The sequence below is a fragment of the Rana temporaria genome, chromosome 1 (assembly GCF_905171775.1).
Source record: "Rana temporaria chromosome 1, aRanTem1.1, whole genome shotgun sequence".
Taxonomy (NCBI): Eukaryota; Metazoa; Chordata; class Amphibia; order Anura; family Ranidae; genus Rana; species Rana temporaria.
The window spans coordinates 104,701,968-104,726,377 of NC_053489.1; the positions used below are offsets into that span (position 1 = coordinate 104,701,968).

General features: G+C 42.4%; 1 protein-coding gene across 4 annotated transcripts in view; it reads right to left on the reverse strand.

The window, feature by feature from the left end:
- Positions 1-24,410, reverse strand: part of FCHO2 (FCH and mu domain containing endocytic adaptor 2) — a 201,914-nt gene that overhangs the window by 14,998 nt on the left and 162,506 nt on the right. For all 4 annotated transcript variants that reach the window (XM_040341455.1, XM_040341458.1, XM_040341456.1 and 1 more), the window contains 6 exons: positions 22,722-22,851; positions 20,085-20,196; positions 19,811-19,966; positions 12,063-12,195; positions 5,345-5,544; positions 2,461-2,525 (listed from right to left, as the gene is read on the reverse strand). In XM_040341455.1, coding sequence (XP_040197389.1) covers positions 2,461-2,525; positions 5,345-5,544; positions 12,063-12,195; positions 19,811-19,966; positions 20,085-20,196; positions 22,722-22,851 — 796 coding nt within the window. The remainder of the gene's footprint in view (positions 1-2,460; positions 2,526-5,344; positions 5,545-12,062; positions 12,196-19,810; positions 19,967-20,084; positions 20,197-22,721; positions 22,852-24,410) is intronic.

Sequence of the window (24,410 nt, forward strand, 5' to 3'; positions counted from 1 at the left end):
AGTTCAGTTTTGGGCTCCAGTTCTCAAGAAGGATATTGGGGAACTGGAGAAAGTGCAGAGAAGGGCAACCAAACTGATAAGAGGCATGGAGGAGCTCAGCTATAAGGAAAGATTAGAGGGACTGAATTTTTTTTCTCTCTTGAGAAGAGAATAAGGGGGATATGATCAACATGTACAAATATATAAGCGGTCCATATAGTGAACTTGGTGTTGAGTTATTCACTTTACGGTCAACACTGAGGACAAGGGGGCACTCTTTACGTCTAGAGGAAAAGAGATTTCACCTCCAAATATGGAAAGGTTACTTCACACTAAGAGCTGTGAAAATGGAATAAACTCCCTGCAGAGGTGGTTCTGGTCAGCTCAGTAAAGTGCTTTAAGAAAGGCCTGGATACTTTCCTAGATGTACATAATATAACTGGGTAATGACATTTATAGGTAAAGTTGATCCGGGGAATATCGAATTGCCTCTCTGGGGATCAGGAAGGATTTTTTTCCCCTGCTGTAGCAAATTGGATCATGCTTTGCTGTTTTTTTTTGCCTTCCTCTGGATCAACTGTGGGTATAGAATTGGGTATATGTGATTGTACGTTACTATTATTTTATTTCTTATGGTTGAACTTGATGGACTTGTGTCTTTTTTCAACCTGACTATGTAAAATTACCCCGCAGCTCAGCAAGTCCCACACTGCCCAAGGCAGACCGACAAGCCGGGAGAGGAAAGAACTCCACAGAGACCACCTCGCAGACCCACTGGTCAGAGGGTAGGGAGGTTGACCAAATTGTGAACCTACCAGCTGCCCCCCCCCTACCTAGAGACGGGGAGGGAAATCTACATACAATGGCGGGATTTGGGTGCCGGCGTGAACGGCTTACGCACCCAGGGATGGATTAGTCCTGCAGCTGAGCCTTTTTCCGCCTAGGAGGGTTGCCCTTTAATAATACATACACATAGTGTGTATGTATTATATGTAGGTGTATGCACACATGTCTTTGGAGGGTGGGAGGAAACCGGAATACCCGGAGTAAACCCACGCAGACACAGGGATTGACAATGCAAGCTCCAGGCAGATTGGCATCAGTGTCCAGATTCAAACCAATGACTCTCTTGCTGCCAAGTAATGGAGTTCCCACTACACCACCGTGTGCAAAAACCATCTCTGAAACAGAAGCCCTGGATAACAAGGGCGCGGCATTCAATGAAGCATCACAGACCTATACAAGGCCCTGGACCAGCTGGTCCGCTAACCTAATAACTTTGGGAGAGAGTTTGTGCTCCTCCACTGTCTGGTGCAAAATGCTCACTACGTGAGTGACTGAGACCCCAGAGTAGTGGCCACAATAGGCCGCAAGTCAGACCCCAGCATGGTAAACATGGAACGGTCAGTACTTCGGATCTTCCATCAGTCAGATCCATACAAGCGGGGGTTCCCGCAGTAGGGAGAGTGGTCACCCATACATGACACCCGGAGGGTCCACCACCGGAAAAAAAGCTCACCTTTTGAAAAGGCTCTCCTCAAAGTGGCACTGAATCGCACGGCGGTGAGGGACTACAAAAGCCCTCAGTGGCTTTTCTCATTCCACATTTAGAAATTATCAAAGAAGGGCACAGAAGGAAAAAACCTACACAGAGCGGTCTGATTTGTTTGATCCAAAAAAGACCGAGCCCTCGGCGGAAACCCGGCTGCACAATCCAACTTAAGAGAGTCCCTTGCAGCAGTGAGAAGCGCACCCATAAATGCCTTATCCTGCTTTTTTTTTCCACTACCCAGGTACCTGGTCCATGGCTCCATAACAGAGCATTCCCCAGGGGATAACGGGGGAAGGGGACACTTGTTTAGCGCCCGTCCGCAGTCAACCCCCACTGTGGCACAAACGTGTCCATGACTAACAATAAAACCTCTGTGGGAATCCCAGGAGCTAACACCTGCTGCCACCACCAGCATGGTGGGGAAGGACCCAGATACGGACTCCAAATATTAATAATATTTACATAGTGTGTATGTATAATATGTAGGTGTATGCACACCTGTCCTTACAAATAAACAGAAGCTCCTAGAGCCCTATTAAGGGCATCTCACCCACTTGCTGCGCTGACCAGGGGTACCCAGAGGACTCACCTAAGGAGGAGACTGCCCAGCGCTGACATACGCTCTCTGCACACAGCGTGTGAGAGGAAAAGAACCATGAGGTAACTGTTCGGCGTCTGCAGGGACATGTGTGCGCCGTAGGATACAGCACTAGGGGGTCAGGACTACTCCAAGATGGCCGCCGAGCGTTCAGAACGCGGCCACAGGAAAATGGCCGACCGCAATGTAAGCTGACCTTTTTTGGTGTTTTGCTGGCAACCAATATATTTACTTACTATCTCTTACTTTACATATTGTTTTCTAGATTTCGTTTTTTAATGCATGGGCAAGGCAGATTTACTTTGAACACCATGCATATTTCTGTACTTGCCTCCATTTTCAGATTTTTCTGAAATTGCAGATATTTTCCACAGGGCTTTCATCTGTTCAGAATTCCTGCAAGAAAATAAATATGAGATATTTGTTATTAAAAATAATACATAGGCTTTATTTTGTTTTGAAAGAAAGAGAGAACCACTGATCCCTAGGATGTAACAGGCTATGGTATAATATGTATAAGGAGTGATCAGAGGCAGAGATAATGGAGTAGAAAAGACACAGTACAAGGACCCTAAAGTGCTTACGCAGCTACATATACAGCGCTGGAGGGCTTTGTTCCAAGGTATTTCATAATGTGGTAGTATGCTATGCATACTACCACATTATGCCATTGCCTTGCAGTTTGTTCGTTTTTTGGCAATATCCACGGTTTACAAACACTTTGGGATCTTTGTTGTGATCTTTGGGAAAGAATAATGCCGCATACACACGACCGTTTTTCTCGACGCGATTCTTGTCAAGCTTGCCTTGCATAGACACGATGAAAAAAAAAAATGCTTGAGCAAAGCGCGGCGACATACAACGACACTATAAAGGGGAAGTTTCATTAGAATGGCGCTACCCTTTGGGCTGCTTTTGTGTTAGTAAAAGTTTGGTGAGAGACGATTTGCGCTTTTCAGTCTTTGTGCTTTTCAGTCTGTTACAGCGTGACGAATGTGCTATTTTCATTACAAATGCTAGTTTTACCACAACGAACGCTCCCATTTCATAACTTGCTTCTGAGCATGTGTGTTTTTTTTCCCGTCGTTAAAGCCTACATATCGCCGTTTTTCACAACGTGAAAAATGACGAGAAAAATTAGAGCATGTTCTCAATTTTTAATGCCCATTTTTCACGTTGAGAAATAGAGCGTTCTTTTGGTGGTATTTGATCACCTCTGTGGTTTTCTATTTTTTGCGCTATAAACAAAAATAGAGCGACAATTTAAAAAAAAATGCAATATTTTTTACTATAATAAATATCCCCCAAAAACATATATAAAACATTTTTTTTCCTCAGTTTAGGCCGATACGTATTCTTCTACCTATTCTTGGTAAAACAAATCGCAATAAGCGTTTATCGATTGGTTTGCGCAAAATTTATAGTGTTTACAAAATAGAGGATAGTTTTATTGCATTTTTATAAAAAAAAAAAATTACTACCAATGGCGGCTATCAGCGATTTTTTTCGTGACTGCGACATTATGGCGGACACTTCGGACAATTTTGACACATTTTTGGGACCATTGTCATTTTTACAGCAAAAAATGCATTTAAAATGCATTGTTTATTGTGAAAATGACAGTTGCAGTTTGGGAGTTAACCACAAGGGGGCGCTGAATGGGTTATGTGTTCCCTAAAGTGTGTTTACAACTGTAGGGGGGTGTGACTGTAGGTCTGACGTCATTGATTGTGCGTCCCTATATTAGGGAACACACAATCGATGACATTGCCACAGTGGAGAACGGGGAAGCCGTGTATACACGCAGCTCTCTCCGTTCTTCAGCTCCGGGGACCGATCGCGGGACTGTAGCGGCAATTGGGTCCGCAAGTCCCGCAAACGAGGTCACGGAGCTTCGGACTGGGTAGTGGGAGCGCGCCGTATATCGTCGTTAGGCGGTCCTTAAGTGGTTAAGAAGATTTACATATTGTAAATAATTGGGACAGAGGTGCACTTTAACCTCTTTACCACCGCGCTATAGACAAAACATGTCTACAGCGCAGTGGAGTTATTCTGGGAGGACATCCCTGGGACGTCCTCCCAGAATCCTCCTCTCGCGCGCCCCCTGGGAATCATCTGAGCGCCGGGTCTAGCAGACCCGGCGCATCACAGATCGCGGTAAATTGACGCCGATAGCGGCCGTTTACCACGTGATCACTCCGTCAAATGACGGAGCGATCACTTGTAAACAAACAGGCGTCATGTGGTGACACCGGTTCCTCCCTCTCCTCTCTGTACCGATCGGTACAGTGTGAGAGGAGAGGGGGGAGAGCGGGTGGCAGCAGCTGCTGTGGCTGGATCTGTGACAAATGCAGTCACAGATCCAGTCATCCATCCCTCCCTGTGCAATACTCTGCAATACTCTGCAATAACCCCCCCCATACTCTGCAATAACCCCCCCCCATACTCTGCAATAACCCCCCCCCAATACTCTGCAATAACCCCCCCCCCCAATACTCTGCAATAACCCCCCCCCAATACTCTGCAATAACCCCCCCCCAATACTCTGCAATAACCCCCCCCCCAATACTCTGCAATAACCCCCCCCCCCATACTCTGCAATAACCCCCCCATACTCTGCAATAACCCCCCCCCCATACTCTGCAATAAACCCCCCCCCCATACTCTGCAATAAACCCCCCCCCCATACTCTGCAATAAACCCCCCCCCCCATACTCTGCAAAAACCCCCCCCCCCATACTCTGCAATAACCCCCCCATACTCTGCAATAACCCCCCCAATACTCTGCAATACCCCCAATACTCTGCAATAACCCCCCCAATACTCTGCAATAACCCCCCCAATACTCTGCAATAACCCCCCCAATACTCTGCAATAACCCCCCCAATACTCTGCAATAACCCCCCCAATACTCTCAAATACCACCAAAAGAAAGCTCTATTTGTGGGAAAAAAATTCAGATGGGCACAATGTTGTATGAGTAATTGTCATTCAAATTGTGAGAGCACCGAAAGCTGAAAATTGATCTGGTTAGGAAGGGGGTTTAAGTGCCCAGTGGTCAAGTATTCCAGATGTTGTTAAAAGCAGATATTTGCCAAGCATGGTACATGATCGAAGTCTAATTAAATTTAGGAATTGATCAAATGAACACATCTAAATTTAAGAACAGAAAAGGTCTATGAATAAATTCGTAAAGGACTATAGTACAAGCTTACCATATTGCAGTTGGTATAGACTGCATGTTCGTGACACCGCCATCCACTGGAACCACAACCTGTATATTCGATAATGCACTGGGCGCTACCATGGACTCTGGGTTGTACTTATAATCTAGCCTGACATCTGTAGTGGTGGGGTTACACTTCCAGTAGGTGGCCAGGTTTAGAGGTGTGGACTGAATTCCATTCGATGATACCTAGAATCAGAACTCACATTAGTTTTTTTTAGCCCAGGATAATTTAGGTGAAAGGCTTTGTATACAGAACTATGTTCAATGGTGCAAGAGAAACATCATAAAACTTAATGAACTAAAAAGGCAAATAAGCATGACTGATTTCCAGTCAAAAACTGAAAGATGAAAAGTATAAATACTAGAGTAAAACCTTTGTAGTGTACACAGAAGTCGTTTTGCAATTCAGCAATGCCTGAGCAAAGGTCACACATTCTTGGACTGAAAAACTACGTCTGCAGCCCTGCCGTACTGGACTCGCTTGTACAGCGCTTCGGCTTTCATCCACAATTCAGAAGATACTGATAATGGTTAGGAATGTTTCAATCAATAAAAGGGGAAACTATTTATGGTGTTGCTCAGCCATACACCCCAATAATCACTGGGATGCATATGGGCATTTTCCAAGGCAGACGGAGGGCTGTGAGCCAGTTTGTCATTTCTGGCTCCATACGGATCTGGCTATGAAATCTGATTTCACAGCAATGCTTAGATCACATGCTGTGCCGAGGAACATTCTGCTCATCATGGAACAAAACTGAAAGTACAAGTTTATTGACAGATTAAGCCATTTGTTCTATTGTGTATACATTTCCAGGGATTTAAGATTTGGGTGGCCACTTTTATTCTAAAGCAGGGCTACATTATCCTGCATACAGTCACACCAATCTGCATCTATGTCAATGTAACAAAGGTGTTTTTCTTTAGCACAACACTATTTAATCCGTGATTCTTAAAGTGCTACTAAACCAAGAACCTGCATTCACTATATCTGGTCTCCCACAGTACACAGAACATGGAAATGCAATTATTTTAGTAAATATAAACTGCTAAATACCTTTTCTCATCAGCAGTTTATAGCAGTCTTGTGTCTGGCTGAGCACTAATTAAAGCTTGTAGGAGGGAGTTTTCATTCTCCTCTGACTGTCCTATGAGGCTGCATGACCCCCGACCTTCTGTCTGGACAGGACTGATTGGCCCTCTGCTAATCACACGCACCCTCCCAAAAAACTTGCTAGCAATACAAACCAAACTGAGCACCTGCAGACTGGCCCCCCCAATGCTCTGTGCTATCAGGAGATGGACTGAGGATTATGATAGCAGGGAAAAATCAGAGAAGACAAAACAGCATTTTTACAAATGCACAGGATTAACCCCTTAGGTTCCACAGTGAGTATAACGAGCATGCTTTACTGCATATACTGACCGATTTTACTGTTGTGGGTTTAGTAACTTTAATTTGCTTCTTTTTCCTTATGTAACAGACTGTAGGCATTATATTTCCTCTGTTATATGCCCACAATATACACAATAAAGGATAAGTTCACCTTTTTATAACACGTTACACCCATATTTAGGGTGTAACATGTTACAAACAGACCGCCCCCCGCACCTACCCATTCTGGCAGCAAGTGGGGATCTCCCCCCCCACGAGCTGTCACAATTTAAAAAGGCCCATGGCCAAGCAGGGCTCCACCCGTCCGGCCGCGTCACTCATTAAACAATGTCCTGGGTACAGCAGCCTTTGCGGCCGTTGACTTGTAGTTTTCAATGAACTACCACAGTGCTGTGGAGAGCCATGGTATATTTTGTATTTATTCAATGATTTCAGCCTCAAAAGACATGTTGTCCTTTGACTGGCATGCAAAGGAGGTGGTTATTGCATGCCAGTTCAATAGACCAACGCTTTACCCAAAGAGTCATCCTCGTGTTTACCAACAGGAGACTCATGCAGAAAATGAGAAAAGAATCTTCTAAAAACCTATTCACAAAGTAATTCAAAACTGAAAGCACGAACTCTAAATGCACAATGATTAAGGGATCAGCTTTCATAGAAAGCAACATGACTATCGATGAAAGTTTAGGTAGCGGCAAAATACGGCCTAACAAGAGTAGTGGTGAAATGCGGATGTAATCATAAAGATAACCCAGGTACTTCATTCTGCATTGTAATAATCACAAGTATTATGGAGGTAGGCTGTCAGGTTTCTCATCCTTATTAGGAGGCATATATTGGTGACCCAGTCCTTGAATTAAGGGACAGTACCTAAGAATTAAGGTGCACATAGCAAAAATGAAGTGTAGTTTTGTGTGTGGACAGTTGCACCATATATGTAGCATGCTGCCCAATGAGGCATTGTGGTGCCAACAGGGGCGGGGAATTGTTGGGAAAATGTTATGCATGTGTGCCTTTATACCATCAAATCAATATTTCACATGCTTTCTCCTGATCTGCGATAGATCCATTTAGGCTATGGGCAAAAGTACGTTCGAAGTGGGCAAGGGATTGTGAGTTCTGAGAGAATTTGGATGCCTCCTGATGCGAGGGAGCCCGTTGAATAAGACAGGGCTCGGACAATCATCACTAAAGGAATGTGAGGCTGTTGCAGTTTAACTTGATTACCCATGATCAGGCCCCATGAATAAGGGAATCCTCAAGGACGATTGAATGGGGGGGAACCAGGCGAGAGAATATGGGAGAAATTAAGAGATATAGTTTTCAACAGCAACCCACAACTTGTTGTCTTTCTGAAATCAACAGTCACAAACGAGAAAGAAGACCTTGCTTACAGCAGTTTTAAATCTGCCTGGCTCTACCTGTATTTGCCTAGATAGCAAGCTCCTGCTATCAGGGTAGACGTGCAGACTTTCATACTACGTCAGCTGCCAATATCTCTGCATCTTTTTTATTATTTTGATATTGTTTTTAATTAAAGGGGTTGTAAAGTTTCCTGTTTTTTCACCTTAATGCATCCTATTAAGGTGAAAAAAATATCCGATCATGACTGCCCCCAAGCCCCATTTTACTTACCTGAGCCCTGGAAAGTCCTGCCTCGTAAACATGCTGGCTCTTTGCCCAGGGTTCTTGGCTATTCATTGGATATTCATAGATTAATAGCAGAGCAGCCATTGGCTCCCGCTGCTGTCAATCAAATCCAATGACGCGGGAGGTCGGGGCTAAGTCCTGCACTCGGCGGCTATGGACGCCGAATGCAGGACTCAGGAGCGCACCCGCAAGGTAAGCCCCTTGGGAGAGCGCTTCCCAGAGGGGGTTGTCTGAGGCAGGGAGGAGCCGAGAGAGTTGCCGGGGGACCCCCAAAAAACGCAGTTCGGGGCCACTCTGTGCAAAACGAGGTGCACAGTGAAGACAAGTATGACATGTTTGTAATAGAAAAAATTAAAATTGAACCTATAGTATCACTTTAATTCTGCTTACGCATTGTTTGTTTTTTTTGATCACAGGTTCATTCTGAATTCCTCAGACTTATATCAGGTATAGTTTAATGGCTTTTCATCCACAATTTGTATAATAATGTTCTTTAACATGATGCTCCTTGCTGAAGGAACATGAGTATATGTTCGGCTGTGGATACTAACAGCTTGCAGTAGTGTGGGCTGCTTGTTCCCGGACCGCACCGTGTCCCTGATCATGTGATCACCATAACAGCCAATTATAGAAATCATGTAAGCCTGTATACAAACCAAACCAGCAGGTTCAGCTCTCAAGGTGCTCAAATGGTATCTTTACTAAACCATTTGTATTTACCTTAGATAAGGTACAACACGCACTCATGGAGTTCTAACCTACACCAGGCAGTGAGCTGGTCCTATTATTATCTGACAAAGCTGTCCATTTACTGCTTTCATCTCCAAGCCAGAATGGAAAAGCCTTCTACACGTAAGCCTGCTGGACTCTCCGTGGAATTAAAATGAAGCCCTTATTTCATTCAGTAACCTACATGAAAGTCTGTTACCAATATGTTTCTGCGCAACATAAGGGTCTGTGTAACTCACTTATCTCTGTTAGACTATAACTGCAACCATACATTTACATGAAAACCAGCAAGTATATGATGCACATTGCTCAGCACTGTAATCAGTATGCTTATTTGTTCACATTAGTCATGCACAGAAGGTAAATAAACCAACTCAACAAAAAAAGTACACAAATTTCATGACTTCGTACAAATTAATTTCCTTGCCACCTGGATCCCGAAGTAGCCAGCTTCCCTTCAGAAACACAAGGAAGCTCTCTTCATACTCATGCCACCAACTATCAGTGTAAACATTTTACTGATCATGACCGTTACCGCTACATTCCTCTAATCCAAAAAGTATGTATGAACTTCAGCTAACAAGTCACCCACATCCAGTAAATTAGATACAGACACCCTGTCTTCCAACAAAAGAAATACAGCCAGACTTAACCCTCAGTGTGCACATGTTACAGCGAGCAACACTCTGAAAATGACCGTGTAAACAGTACAAAAATGTCAGCGCTAAGGCCCTGTCACACCAGCACTTCTGTTGTCAGCAACAAATTCATTAAAGTGGTTGTAAACCCCATTCATGAAATTTGACTTAACCCATTCCTCTGTTATCAGCATGATAACTTCTGACAAGTTCTCCGACACCAGAAATAACAGCAGCTGGAAATTTGTGTCCTGAGGAACTTATTCCTCTGTCTATGTGGAGGGGGGTGTGTGCCTTTCCTCCAATCAGCTCTCACACAGTGTATGCCCAGACTACCCACCCACTGCTGAAACAGGAAGAAAGATTTCTAACAGGATGTGCACTTCCTAAAGAGTGTAGAAAGGGGAAGACAGCAGCTATACATGTAAAACATATGTAGGGAGATATGTTTCATTCCTGTGTACTGTTTGAGGTTATTCACTTCACTGGGTATAGGAAAGGGCCACTTTAAAGTGGAACTAAAGCTCTACTGCAAAAAACTTAGCAGGATGGCTCTTTACTGCAGAAGAGACATGCAATGTCTCCTCTTCTGCATTAAAAGAAACCTACCTGCCTGCTTGCAGTCTACTTTATAATATACACAGTTCAGTGTACATTCCAGGACAGCACCTGTGTGCCGGAATGACTGCGCTCATGTGCATAAGTGACATCATACCCCAGTGGTCAATGAAGATAGCCAAAGACTGGCACCCAGCAGAAGATGCCAGCGAGGGATGCAGGAAGGACAGGTAAGTTTAGCTCCTCAAGCCCACTCTACCTTAGCTTAATGCTGTTGCTTTCTCACCAAAATAAATAAATAAATTACAGGTCTCTAACCTATTTCAGCATAAAAAGCATCTAATAGACCTGTTTTTGTCGGCACACAGCAACTAATTAAAATGGTAATCCCACAGCCAGGGCGCAATGCATATGGAGTTAGGTGCCGATTAGTTTACACTATCCCATGGTCATTCCAAATTACATGGTGGGAAACCGGTGGATCTTGTTCGAGTTCATACACGCTGGCATGGCTCTTAGTGCCTTTTATGTGAGTGTGACGCCATGTTTTAATTGGCAATAATAAAGCTTTTAGGCCACTTTGACACTGGGGCAGTGAGATCACATTTCAGCTGCTAGCGGGGTGCTTTTAACCCCCGCTAGCGGCTGAAGAAGGGGTCAATGCCGTGTAGTGCCGCTGCCGAAGCGCTTTTGCAGGTCTGCCAATTCATTTCAATGCTGCTTGCAAGACTTTTTCTAGCGTCCTGCAAGCTTACCGCTCCAGTGTGAAAGCACTCAGACTTTCACACTGGAGTGACAGGATCGGTGCTTTACAGGCGTTATATTTAGTGCTAAAAGGCCTATAAAGTGCCTCAGTGTGAAAGTAGCATTAGACAGCTAGCACTTATGTTTTCTTTTTTACATTGCATTGCCATGATTCTGTGAAAGCACCTTTAAAGGAGGGAACTGGGTTGAGCTTGCTGGAGGAGTCTTATCTATACAGAATTGACTATACCCCCAGCGGGAACAGCACGTTTTGACTCTCTGGTAAAAATCTGGAGGTAAACGACCAGAGAACACTGGTGGGGGATTGCAGGACCACCTTCTTTTACCGTTTATGATATCTTGCAGAGGTGGAAGAAGTTGGTTCATGGATGTGTCCAAAAGACTGTTTTCTTATTGATTGATACAAATGTTTCTTTTACATTGTCTATGGACGTGTTTCCATATATGTTTTGGACTATTATATCAACTGAACGGAATATTATGTAACATTTGGATACTATGTTTCACTTGCACTTTTGAATTATTAGTATATTGCATTTTGGATGATTATAATTAGTAAGACTAAGCACTTTTGGTATAATTGCGCTGCACTACTTTTGAGGTTTATATTGGTTAAAAGTAAGGTGAGAACACATTTTTGGTGCTGGCAGCAATTACCGTGGATTCACTCGTGTTAATTTTTTTTTTTTTTTTAGCAATATAATTTTTTTTATGACTTTATGCACAATATTGTTTTACAATCATTTACAGGTTAGAGATTGTGCCGATTAAAATATAGATATCATATAGTTAGAATATAATAGCATTTCCTCCACATAGAACAATTTTTACAATAGACATGGGATTATACCAATGCTCATCAGGAAAAAAAACAGGTGACTACAACCAGAACACCATGCCCTTTCCATCTATATATTTGCATTCTTATTATTTTGACAAAGAACGGATAAGATATCAATGCGGCCTACCTGGTATTTTAAGATGTCCACATTATAATAAGAGGCAGATGGGTTCTGCTCACAAGATTTCTTGAGGTAGGCAGTGACTGCTTGCATATTCATCCAGAAGTCTTTACAGTTGTTATCGCTCTGGGAAGGATCACTGTAATAGAAGTGAATTGAAATAAAAGACACATGGTACAGTTCATAATGAATTGCAAACATAAATCTAAAAAATGATAATACACTTTGCACGCAAGATCACACATCATTTGCAACAAATGTACACCCAAGTCTAAACTCCAAACATTTAAAGTGTTATTAAACCCATAGCCTAACATCCACAAATAGTTACTATATAAAAAAAAAGCTACTATATGCTTAACATAGATACTGTAATAATAGATTTTTTTAACAGAACATAGATAATAATTACTTCCAAAAATACCTCAAGTCTTTGGAGGTCAGGTGAAATTTCCATGCTCCACACCGCAAAAAAAAAGTTTTAAACAAGTAAATACGAAAAACGTTCCTATCTATTTACTAATGCTAGCAGCATCAGGATTATAAATAGTCAATGTTGATTGGGAGAGTGAAGTTCTACCTTAAAGGTAAAAAAAAAAAATCCATAAATAGCTTCCTTTACCTTAGTGCAGTCCTACCTCATCCTTCTATTTTGCTTTTAAATGTCCTTATGCCTTCTGAGAAATCCTCACTTCCTGTTCTTCTGTCTGTAACTACACACAGTAATGCACGGCTTTCTCCCTGGTGTGGAGAAAGCCTCTTAAGGGGGCGAGCAGGAGTGTCAGGACGCCCACTAACACACAGCTTCTTTCTCTATCTGCAAAGTAGAGAGTGTCCTGACTTGCCTGCTCGCCCCCCTCCCCCCTCAAGAGGCTTTCTCCACACCAGGGAGAAAGCCTTGCATTACTGTGTGTAGTTACAGACAGAAGAACAGGAAGTGAGGATTTCGCAAAAGGCATAAGGACATTTAAAAGCAAAATAGAAGGATGAGGTAAGTGAAGGAGGACTGCACTAAGGTAAAGGAAGCTATTTAGGTACATTTTTTACCTTTACAACCCCTTTAATTTAACCATTTTACCCTGATCATTTTTTTCACTGATCTGTGTTTATATTGAGAGCTGAATCACAGCCAGATATTAAAGTGGTTGTAAACCCACTTTTTTCACTTTTACCTACAGGTAGGCCTATAATAAGGCTTACCTGTACGTATAAAGAATATCTCCTAAACCTGTACGGTTTGGGAGATATTCCCCTCGCAATGCGCCGCTGATTGCAGCGGTGCATGTGCAGGGGGGATCCACGGCGTAAGGGCCGGCAGCCGCCGGACCTTGCGAATTTAAATCTCCCGCGCGTGCGCGCGGGAGTGACGTCATCGCCGCTCCAGCCAATCACAGCGCTGGAGCGGCGATACCCGGAAGACACGCTGGAGCAAGATGACCTCTCGCTCTGCGTGGACCAGGTAAGTGTTCTTCACCTCGTTCCGAGGTAAGTATTTCATAATCAGCCAGTATGCGGTGCATACTAGCTGATTATGCCTTTTGCCTTGCAGGTTTAAAAAAAAAAAAAAGTTTGCGCGGTTTACAACCGCTTTAAGCAACACCATTTAACCATAATAGTGTATTTATTAAATATTCATTGGTTGTATAAAAAAACAGCATATATACCTGGATTTGTTTTGATCTCGGCGTCCTGTTTGTACTGGGAGCTGTAGCAGTCATTACTGTAATTCTACCTCCACTGTCCATTCATTGGCTAGGGCCATGTTGGTGACCTAGCTGTATTGCTGAGCTGAAGTACAGAAATATGAGGCCACCAACCTGGCTGTTCGTGGATATCTTCATCACAAAACTGGATGAACATAGAACTTTTGGCAGATAAAATGGTTCATGTACTAAATATTTGTGTCCACTGTGTATTTAAAGTGTCAGAAAAGTGTAAACCCAAAATATATCTCTATGTATATCTATATATCTTGTTTCTTTTAATATGCGATTGGTGTGGAGAGGAAACAGGAAGGCTCTTAGTTTTCCTTCACACGTCACTGCAGGAGGCTGTTTCTTCTGACCATCCAGCGCTGCTCCAGTCCGCTGGTTTAACCACTTTCTGTCCACCCTATAGTAGTTTTACTGCTACAGGGCCGCTGCTGTGCGCCAAAACACGCACATTATATATACATACACACACGTGCACGTGTGATCCCACACTTCCGGGAAGGGGGCACTCACAGCAGAAGCCAATGGGCGGGTGCCGGGTATTTGATGTCCTTCAGCACCCGCCGATCGTCAGGCAGAGAGACAGAACTGCAATCTGCCTATGGGATGGAGTCTGTGTCCCTGCTAAGAAGGAAATAAATTCCATCTCTTTCCCCAGTAAAAACAGCACATACAGTATAGCAAAACACCGGTTAGGCACAGTTAACCATTTTGTTAACCCCTTTCTAGCTAGTGTCATTAGTATAGTGACAGTGCATATTTTTTTTAGCACTTATCACTGTATTAGAGTCTCTGGTTCCCAAAAAGTGTCAGAATCCCCACCACAATATCGCAGTCCCGCTATAAGTTGCTGATCGCCATCATTACAAGTAAAAAATTTGTAGACGCTATAACTTTTGAGCAAACCAATCAATATACGCGTATTGGTATTTTTTTTTTAACCTAAAATATATAGCAGAATTTATATTGCCCTAAATTTATGAAGAAATTCGATTTATTTTACATTTTTTTAATTTGGTATGTTTTATAGCAGAAAGTAAAAAATCGTTTTTCTCAAAATTGTCATACAATTAGTTTATAGCACATAAAACAAATGCAGAGGTGATCAAATACCACCAAAAGAAAGCTCTATCTGTCGGAAAGGACACTGGAAAGGTACAGTGTTGCACGACTGCACAATTGTGAAAGTAATGCGGTGCCGTATCACAAAAAAATTGCCTGGTCATGAAGGGGGGCAAATCTTTCAGAGGTCAAGTGGTTAAAGTGGAACATCATTCTCTCAATGAACATGGATTATTTTTAATCCTAAAGCTGCTAGCACTACTAAATAGATTGGAACAAGTAAATATTATATAGTTTCCCAACTTTTTTTTTTTACATTTCTTCTAGGCCTAGGCAAATGTCATCATACATCCCAGGAGTCTTCAGGAGGGAAGGAGAGGAGGAGGGTTTTTCTCAGGTAAGCACACTCTCCTGCATGCATGCTTGAGCTAAGGGCAGATGGATTCCAAGAAGTAAATGCTACATAACCCATTTACCCTTACTCAAGATGGGCAAGGCCAGAAATGTTAGGACGTGTTTTTCAAAGTGATTTCTCATCAAAATAAAGAATGTAGACAAGGATGGATGGGGTAGTTTGATTGGAATATTAAAAATAAATGAAATGGTGCTTTTGGTTTGTGGTGCTCAGATGCAGTATAGTTCCGCTTTCATGAAAAATAACTTTTACAGGCAAACACTTGCATACAAATCCCAGGGAGCACATGCTGCTTTATTCTAATAAACTTGAATGGAAATAGAAAACTGATGTCAACCGTTCTTGCAGGCCTCGGCCACATTTACTTGTTATGTGAGAGAGAGGGTGTGAGCTGTCAACCAAACAGTTGTAGCCGTCCCTCAAGCAGATGACAAAATTAATGTGGGCCGGTAACGAGAGGAAGGAGGAGGAAGTCTGAAGGCTAATGATGGAGCATGTGCATTGCAAGTGTCAACACAACAGCCAGAGGATCAGCTGCTATAACGTGGACACCACCAACAGGGAGTTCCAGAGGATCAGCTGCTATAACGTGGACACCACCAACAGGGAGTTCCAGAGGATCAGCTGCTATAACGTGGACACCACCAACAGGGAGTTCCAGAGGATCAGCTGCTATAACGTGGACACCACCAACAGGGAGTTCCAGAGGATCAGCTGCTATAACGTGGACACCACCAACAGGGAGTTCCAGAGGATCAGCTGCTATAACGTGGACACCACCAACAGGGAGTTCCAGAGGATCAGCTGCTATAACGTGGACACCACCAATAGGGAGTTACTTGAGAACAAAAACTCAAGACACGCAGCAAAGAAAGGTTTTGCAAGCAGGCAGAGGAAATACTTGTACATAGGTATATTTTGGGTTTACGCTTTTCTGACACTTTAAATACACAGTGGACACAAATATTTAGTACATGAACCATTTTATCTGCCAAAAGTTCTATGTTCATCCAGTTTTGTGATGAAGATATCCACGAACAGCCAGGTTGGTGGCCTCATATTTCTGTACTTCAGCTCAGCAATACAGCTAGGTCACCACCTAGCCAATGAATGGACAGTGGAGGTAAAATTACAGTAATGACTGCTACAGCTCCCAGTACAAACAGGACGCCGAGATCAAGACAAATCCAGGTATATATGCTGGTTTTGTATACAACCAATGAATATTTAATAAATATACTATTATGGTTAAATGGTGTTGCTTAAAGCTGGGGTTCACCCTATAAAAAATTTCTAACACTACATCCAGCCCAGTTCTGTAAATAAAATTACACTGACCTTTTTTTTTTTCGCCGTAGATAGCGTTTATCGTTAGAATTCACCGCGGCTTCCAGGTAGGGAATCCCGCGGGAATGGGTGTCCCTATTGACATGCCAATTGATTGACATGCTAAATGACGGCGCACACAGCGCGTCACGACTTCCCGAAAGAAGCTCGGGTCGGCTCGGTGCCTGCGCACCGGTGCCGAATAGTGCCGAGCCGACCTTCTTTCGGGAAGTCGTGACGCGCTGTGTGCGCCGTCGTTTAGCATGTCAATCAATTGGCATGTCAATAGGAACGCCCACTCCCGCGGGATTCCCTACCCGGAAGCCACGGTGAATTCCACGGCTAAACGCTATCTACGGCGAAAAAAAAAAAAAAGGTCAGTGTAATTTCATTTACAGAACTGGGCTGGATGTAGTGTTAGAAATGTTTTATAGGGTGAACCCCCGCTTTAATATCTGGCTGTGATTCAGCTCTCAATATAAACACAGACCAGTAAAACAAATGATCAGGGTAAAAGAGTTAAATTAAAGGGGTTGTAAAGGTAAAAAATTTCCCTAAATAGCTTCCTTTACCTTAGTGCAGTCCTCCTTCACTTACCTCATCCTTCCATTTTGCATTAAATGTCCTTATTTCTTCTGAGAAATCCTCACTTCCTGTTCTTCTGTCTGTAACTCCACACAGTAATGCGAGGCTTTCTTCCTGGTGTGGAGAAAGCCTCTTGAGGGGGAGGGGCGAGCAGGCAAGTCAGGACACTCTCTACTTTGCAGATAGAGAAAGGAGCTGTGTGTTAGTGGGCGTCCTGACACTCCTGCTCACCCCCTCAAGAGGCTTTCTCCACACCAGGGAGAAAGCCTTGCATTACTGTGTGTAGTTACAGACAGAATAACAGAAAGTGAGGATTTCTCAGAAGAAATAAGGACATTTAAAAGCGAAATGGAAGGACGAGGTAAGTGAAGGAGGACTTTTTTTTTTTACCTTTACAACTCCTTTAAGGTAGAACTTCACTCTCCCAATCAACATTGACTATTTATAATCCTGATGCTGCTAGCATTAGTAAATAGATAGGAACTTTTTTTGTATTTACTTGTTTAAAACTTTTTTTTTTTTTACACTTCTTCAGTTACTTCCTGGTTTCTGGCCTAGGCAATTTATGCTATGCCTCCCAGGAGTCTTCAGGAGGGGAGGAGGGGTTTTCTCAGCTATGCACACCCTTTCCTGCGTACATGCTTGTTGTTTTTAATCAGATTTTATTTTTGGTTTTTTTTTCCTTTTACATAAACTACAAATAAACAAAACAAACAATAAATAAACAAAAAAAAAAACAGAACAAACCGGCTTGTGTGACTTCACTACATACCAGCCTGCAGGCTAATCCGCGCTGTTCTAAAATGTCTTTGATGCAAGTGCAGTGGAACCTTTCAAATAAATGTTTTTCTGTATCGCACCATAAAGTCTTTCTCTTCTATTGCCCTCCATACATGGAGTTGGAAACAGTGAGATCAACTGAACGTTCATTTTTTGATCCCATATGTCTCCTAGAGACATATCAACATTCAACTCCCATTTTTACCTACATGGTATGGGAAATTTAAGAAGCAAATTAGATAGCAATTGGTTTTAAACTTTAGAAATTAGGCCATTTATGTTATTAGCTTGGGCTACACAGTGTTCGGACCAAACTGTGGAATTGCAGAGCATGTCTTCGTTGGAGATACTGGAAAAACCACCTCCGATCCAGACTGAGCTGCATGAATGCTTGTTGCTAAGGGCAGATGGATTCCAGCAAGTAAAAGCTACATGTACTATTGGCCCTTAGTCAAGATAGCCACGGACAGAAATGCTAGGGGGTTGTTTTTCAAAGTGATTCCTCAACAAAAAGCATGGAGACATGGATGGATGGGGGAGTTTGTTTTGAATATTAAAAATTAATTAACCACTTCCATACCAGGCCAATTCTGGCACTCCTCTCCTACATGCAAAACTAATAATGTTTTTGCTAAAAAAATTACACAGAACCCCTTATCATCATATATGTTTTTTTAGCAGACACCCTAGGGAATAAAATGGCAGTCATTGCAACCTTTTATCTTGCACTGTATTTGCACAATCATTTTTTAAACGCCTTTCTTTTCATTTTTAAACAATAACAAGACAGTAAAGTTAGCCCATTTGTTTTGCATAACGTGCAAGATGATGTTACGCCAAGTAAATAGATACCCAACATATGCTTCAAAATTAGGCACACTCGAGGAATGGCGCCAAACTTCAGTACTTAAAAAAATGTTTTAATATTTTTTACAGGTTACCAGTTTAGAGTTACAGAGGAGGTCTAGTGCTAGCATTGTTGCTGAGCACGTGCTGCCAAGGACAGGGGCGTTATAATTTTTTTGTTTTAATTTTACTTAATTTTTTTTATTTTTACACTTTTTTTTACATTTACTTTTTGATCACTTTTATTCCTATTACAAGGAATGTAAATATCCTTGGTATTAGGAATAGTTTATGAAAGGTCCTTTTTATGGAGAGAGGTGGGGTCAACAAGACCCCACCTCTCTCCTCCAGGCTGGAAAGCATGAGAGCGAGAAAAAAAATTCACTGATCTCATGCTGACAGCCGCGATCACGGCTTTGTTTACATCTGCAACCCAGGTATGACGGTCATAGAGATGACTGGTGACCGTCATCCAGCGGTGGCCGATTCTTTCATGGGAGAGCCCGGAGAAAGAAGTCCCCTCCCGTCGCCTGTAAGAAAGATCAAGTGGTGGAACTGCCGTTATGATCATTCTCATCGTGCGCAGAATCGCCGCCAGAAAATAATAATATCTGAATGATGCCTGTAGCTGCACCCATCATATAGATATCCCCCTGAAAGTCAAGGACGTCATATGACGGTGTGCGGTAGGGAAGTGGTTAAAATGTTTTTTTTTAGTTTCTGGTGCTCAGATGCAGTAAAGATCTGCTTTAAAAAACCTGTCAGGACAGAAACACTGCAGCAATCAATACCAAATTACTTTTAAAAAGTGCACGTTCCAGGGCTTTTTCCCCTGTATTCTACCATTTAGCAAGTCACTGACCTGAAACAAGCATGCAGGTCAGGGGTTCTGATTTTACTGGCTACATGCTGGTTCTAGTTCTACATTTACTCAAGCATATAAACAGAAGAGTGTTTGCTACAGTTCTGGTACTGAATGGATTAAAAAAATAATCACAGAGGTACTGTAGGGGAGCTCTTATACATACCTGTATAAAAGTTGAGTATTTGGTAGAATTTGCTCTAGCTTGCTGGTGTTTTTTATCCTGAAGCAAAGCACTGCTGGAGATGGGTTACTTGTGAACACTTTAATAATTCCACTTGGAAATGACACGGTCATATCCCCAGTAACCTTGACAATACATCTGTAGAGAAAGAAAGGTATTATATGCAGGAAAATTATAAATATTTTTTTAATCACAATATTCAGTGTGAACAAAATATATCTATATGTAGAATAATGAAACCCTGAAAATGACTTACTTTGCTGGGTCTGCTCCTTTGAAGTAAGCGTTAACAGACTCTGACAGCGCTACAGCAACAGGTAGTGTGTCCTGAGATCCTAAGGTAACTGGACTGGGCCCACGCGATATACCTAAAGCAAGTGAAAAATAAGTCTGGATAGTGTAACCTCAAACTACACAGCGTCAGTTCACCAAAAAATGATCAGTCTAGTTAGGAGTAGATAACTGTGGGTTGAATTATCAACTGACCCCCTTACCACCCCCAAAGAAAGTGCTCCATTATTGCCATTAAAATTTGATCCCACAAATTATGTCCAATTTATGTAGCATGTAGTATGTAGTACTTACACTGTTCCAGCCTACAGAATGCAGCTCACCACACTAAAGCCTCGTACACACGATCGGATTTTCCAAAGGGAATTGTGTGATGACAGGCTGTTGGCCGAAAACCCGACTGTTTGTACGCTCCATCGGACAATTGTTAGATTTTCCACAGACAAATGTTGGATGGCAGGCTTTAAAATGTTCCCGGGACAACGGTCTGTTGTCAGATTTTCCGTGTACACAAGTCCGTCGGACAAAAGTCCAAAGTAGAAACACGCGTGCTCGGAATCCATGCTCACCAAACATGACATTAGCAGAAAGGGTGACGCTCAAGAGCTGAAATTTCACGTAGTATGTAACTACGTTCGTGTTTGTTGGCTGACAATTGTGTGCCGTTTGTATGCAAGACAAGTTTTTGGCCAAAAGTTTGAGGCTTTGTCTGCAGAAAATTCGATCGTGTGTGCGAGGCTTAAGGCTCCATTCAAACCTAGGTATTCAAGGAACACAGGTGGAATCGTCGCAAAACGCAGGAACGCAGGCTTGCAATCCCGTTACATTTAATGGCACCCTATTTGCTGCGCGATTTTACCGCAATTGAAGACCTGAAAAATCGTGGCATGCCTGTCGCCCAAAAGAAGTTCTGGGGTGCCATTGAAAATAACAGGGGAAAACAAATGCAGCCCACGTTTTGTGAATACTCTGGAATCACGGGCAGAATCACAGCAATTCCACCTGCAATCTGAAATGCCTAGGTGTGAACGGAGCCCAACTAATGTCCCATCACTGTGCCAGGGCGAACAACAACAATGCTTATTTTTGCCTTTTTCAAATACATTCTCCTGAAATTATAGTATTATTATATGGGATTTATATAGGGCCAACAGTGTGCCCAGCGCTTTGCAATATAAATATAATAAATTATCCCCCAAAAATATATATAAAAAAAAAAAAAAATTTCCCTCAGTTTAGGCCAATATGTATTCTTCTACATATTTTTGGTAAAAAAAAAAAGTGTATATCGATTTGTTTGCGCAAAAGTTATAGCGTCTACAAAATAGGGGATAGTTGTAAAGCATTTTTTTTTTTTATTCGTAATGTCGGTGATCTGCGATTTTTATCAGAACTGCGACATTATGGCGGACACTTTTGACACTATTTTGCGACCATTGTCATTTATACAGCGATTGGTGCTAGAAAAATGCACTGATTACTGTGTAAATGACACTGGCAGGGAAGGGGTTAAGCACTAGGGGCGATAAAGGGGTTAAGTGTGTCCTAGGAAGCGATTCTAACTGTGGGGGTATATGCTACCAGTGACATGACAGTGATCACTGCTCCCGATGACAGGGAGCAGTAGATCACTGTCCTGTCACTAGGCAGAACAGGGAAACGCCTTGTTTACATAGGCATCTCCCTGTTCTGCAGCTCCGTGACACGATTGCGGGCACCCGGCGGACATGGAGTACGCGGGACCCATGGTCACACTCATCGAGCTTGCGGCGGGCGCACGTGCCCGCAATTTAATGGGACCATGAAGGTACGTCCATATGCGCAGCCGTGCGATTCTGCCGACGTAAATAGTCGTGCAGCGGTCGGCAAGCGATTAAGGTGCTTTAGGAGCAGTGTATACACTGCTCCTAAAGCACCGCTGCCCATTGAAATTAATGGGCAGCAGAGCTTTTAACCCTTTTTCGGCTGGTAGCCGGGGTTAAAAGCACCCTGCTAGCGGCCGAAAAGCGATGCTAAAACGACGGTAAAGCGCTGCTAAAAATAGTGGCGCTTTACCGCAGACGCCCGGGCGCTGTGAGTGCGATAGGGCTCTAAGACAGGGGTCCTCAAACTACAGCCCTCCAGTTGTTCAGGAACTACAATTCCCATCATGCCTAGTCATGTATGTGAATGTCAGAGTTTTAGAATGCCTCATGGGACTTGTAGTTCCCGCAACAGCTGGAGGGCCGTAGTTTAAAGATACCTGCTCTAAGAGAAAAAAAAAAATCTGTATTTTATTAAATATATTTAAAGAAAACTTTGTTTTTATGTAGAGTTTATTATTAAATTTAATATGCAATATATTATATTTTACTGACTCATTTATTAATATTTTTAGCCCCAACCAGAACACCCTCGGAATGTGCGAAGCATGTTTCTGTGCAATTCTGGTGTGAACCAATATTTCTGTTTACGATATGTTTTGATTGGTTTAAAATCATAATTTGTCGTTCAACATGCTATTGTAATGAATAATGCTGCACACTTCTGGAACAGGAACTGGTTACGACATGATATAAGACAAAGTCTTGACAGGTACATGACAGATGCACATAGCACTTACCAAAAGTGGGAGTATTTGCTGCACTAATTGAAGCCGACGAGGATATTGAAGAAGAGCTTTCTGCACGAGGCAATGAAGCAGAGGAAGGGGGGCTAGTGTTCGATGTCACGGGAGGGCTGAACGGTCGTGGCTTGAAAGGAAGCAGAAATAAAATGAATGCAATACTAAAAAATAACTTCTCTAAGTTAATTAGTTAAATCGATTTCTAGGAAATAGTCCCAGAAAAATCTAGAAAACCACTTTTTAGCTTACCCTAAAAGATTTATTTAGGAAATGTTAGGGAAACTAAACAAATAAAATAAAAATACTTTGGGATGATTTAGGGGAAAAATAGCAACAGGGTATATAAATGCAAACATCTATGCTTCCGTCACCTTATAATACATGGCCAAGGAGCAAAAGCATCATTTATGGTGACAAAATAAAAGCCCCAATTTCTACAAAAACCCAGAAACACACCAAAAATTCAACATTTAAAACATACTATTATAGTACTGTAATTTGTGAATGTTTACTGTACTTACTGTAACATTTTGTAAAATAGTAAAAGCGGAACTAAACCGACCGATTTAACAGTTTCTGAAAATGGGTCGATTCACACCAGGTATGGTGGGACTCCATTGGGCAGCTAATCAAGCACAGTCCCACCGCACCCTGACTGCAAGACTGCCTTGTCTCCGGTGTGGCTGGATCACATCACTGTGTTGAAGTGGTATAGGATAAAAAAAAAAAAAGTACCGCATGCAGTACTTTTTCCAGCTCAGTCACCGCACAATGGCCAATAGAACTTTATGAAAAGTCACTGTATGACATTTCAATAAAGTTAATTTTGGAAAAAAGGGTAAACAGGGTCTCACCAGCATCAGCATTGGCCTTTCCACCTCGCACACCATCTGCTAAGTTGTAAAGTAGTGACTGGTGGAAATGTACCCTTGCAATTACTAGAATAGAGAAATGTCACTAGCACACCAAGAATTCCTCAGAAGGGTCCAAAGCTCTATTCACATGGTCACACGGTACACATACAGCAACATTTCGGAGCCACACAGGGCCCCTTTTTCAGGCAAGGGGCGCCGCGTGGCTCCTAAAAGTTGCCATATGTGTACCGTTTGACCATGTGAATAAAGCTTTGGATCCTTCTGAGGAATCCTTGGTGTGCTGGTGACATTTCTCCATTCAGATTGTCTGCGATTTCCAGCCTATTACAGCACCCAGCATTATTACAGTCATTTCCATGAACGCTTGTGTAGGGAATATTGCAATTGTACTTGCAATTACTAGTGTTCTAAAAGTAAGTTCTCTAACAAACTATCAAGCCATTAAATGACTGGGGTCATAGCTGATCACATGGCAATGGATAATCAAACAGAGGCTAAGATGATCCGTGGCCTGGGGGTTGGGGACCTCTTCTATAGAGGACAGACAGATGTCACCCTGACCAGAGGGTGACACCGGATTTACTATTATCAGAAAATGATGAACGACCACTATTTTTAACATGAATTAGAATCATTACTTTATTCACCTAATCTAAGACGACACATACTATATTATCAATTAATATTTCTGCAGTATTATTGTACCAGGCTTCTAACAATATATAAAAAGAGTGGTACTAATGCGCTACCAAATAAAACCAAAATAGGAAAAACCCAGCAAAAAACAACAAATGATAAAAGCTGCGTATCA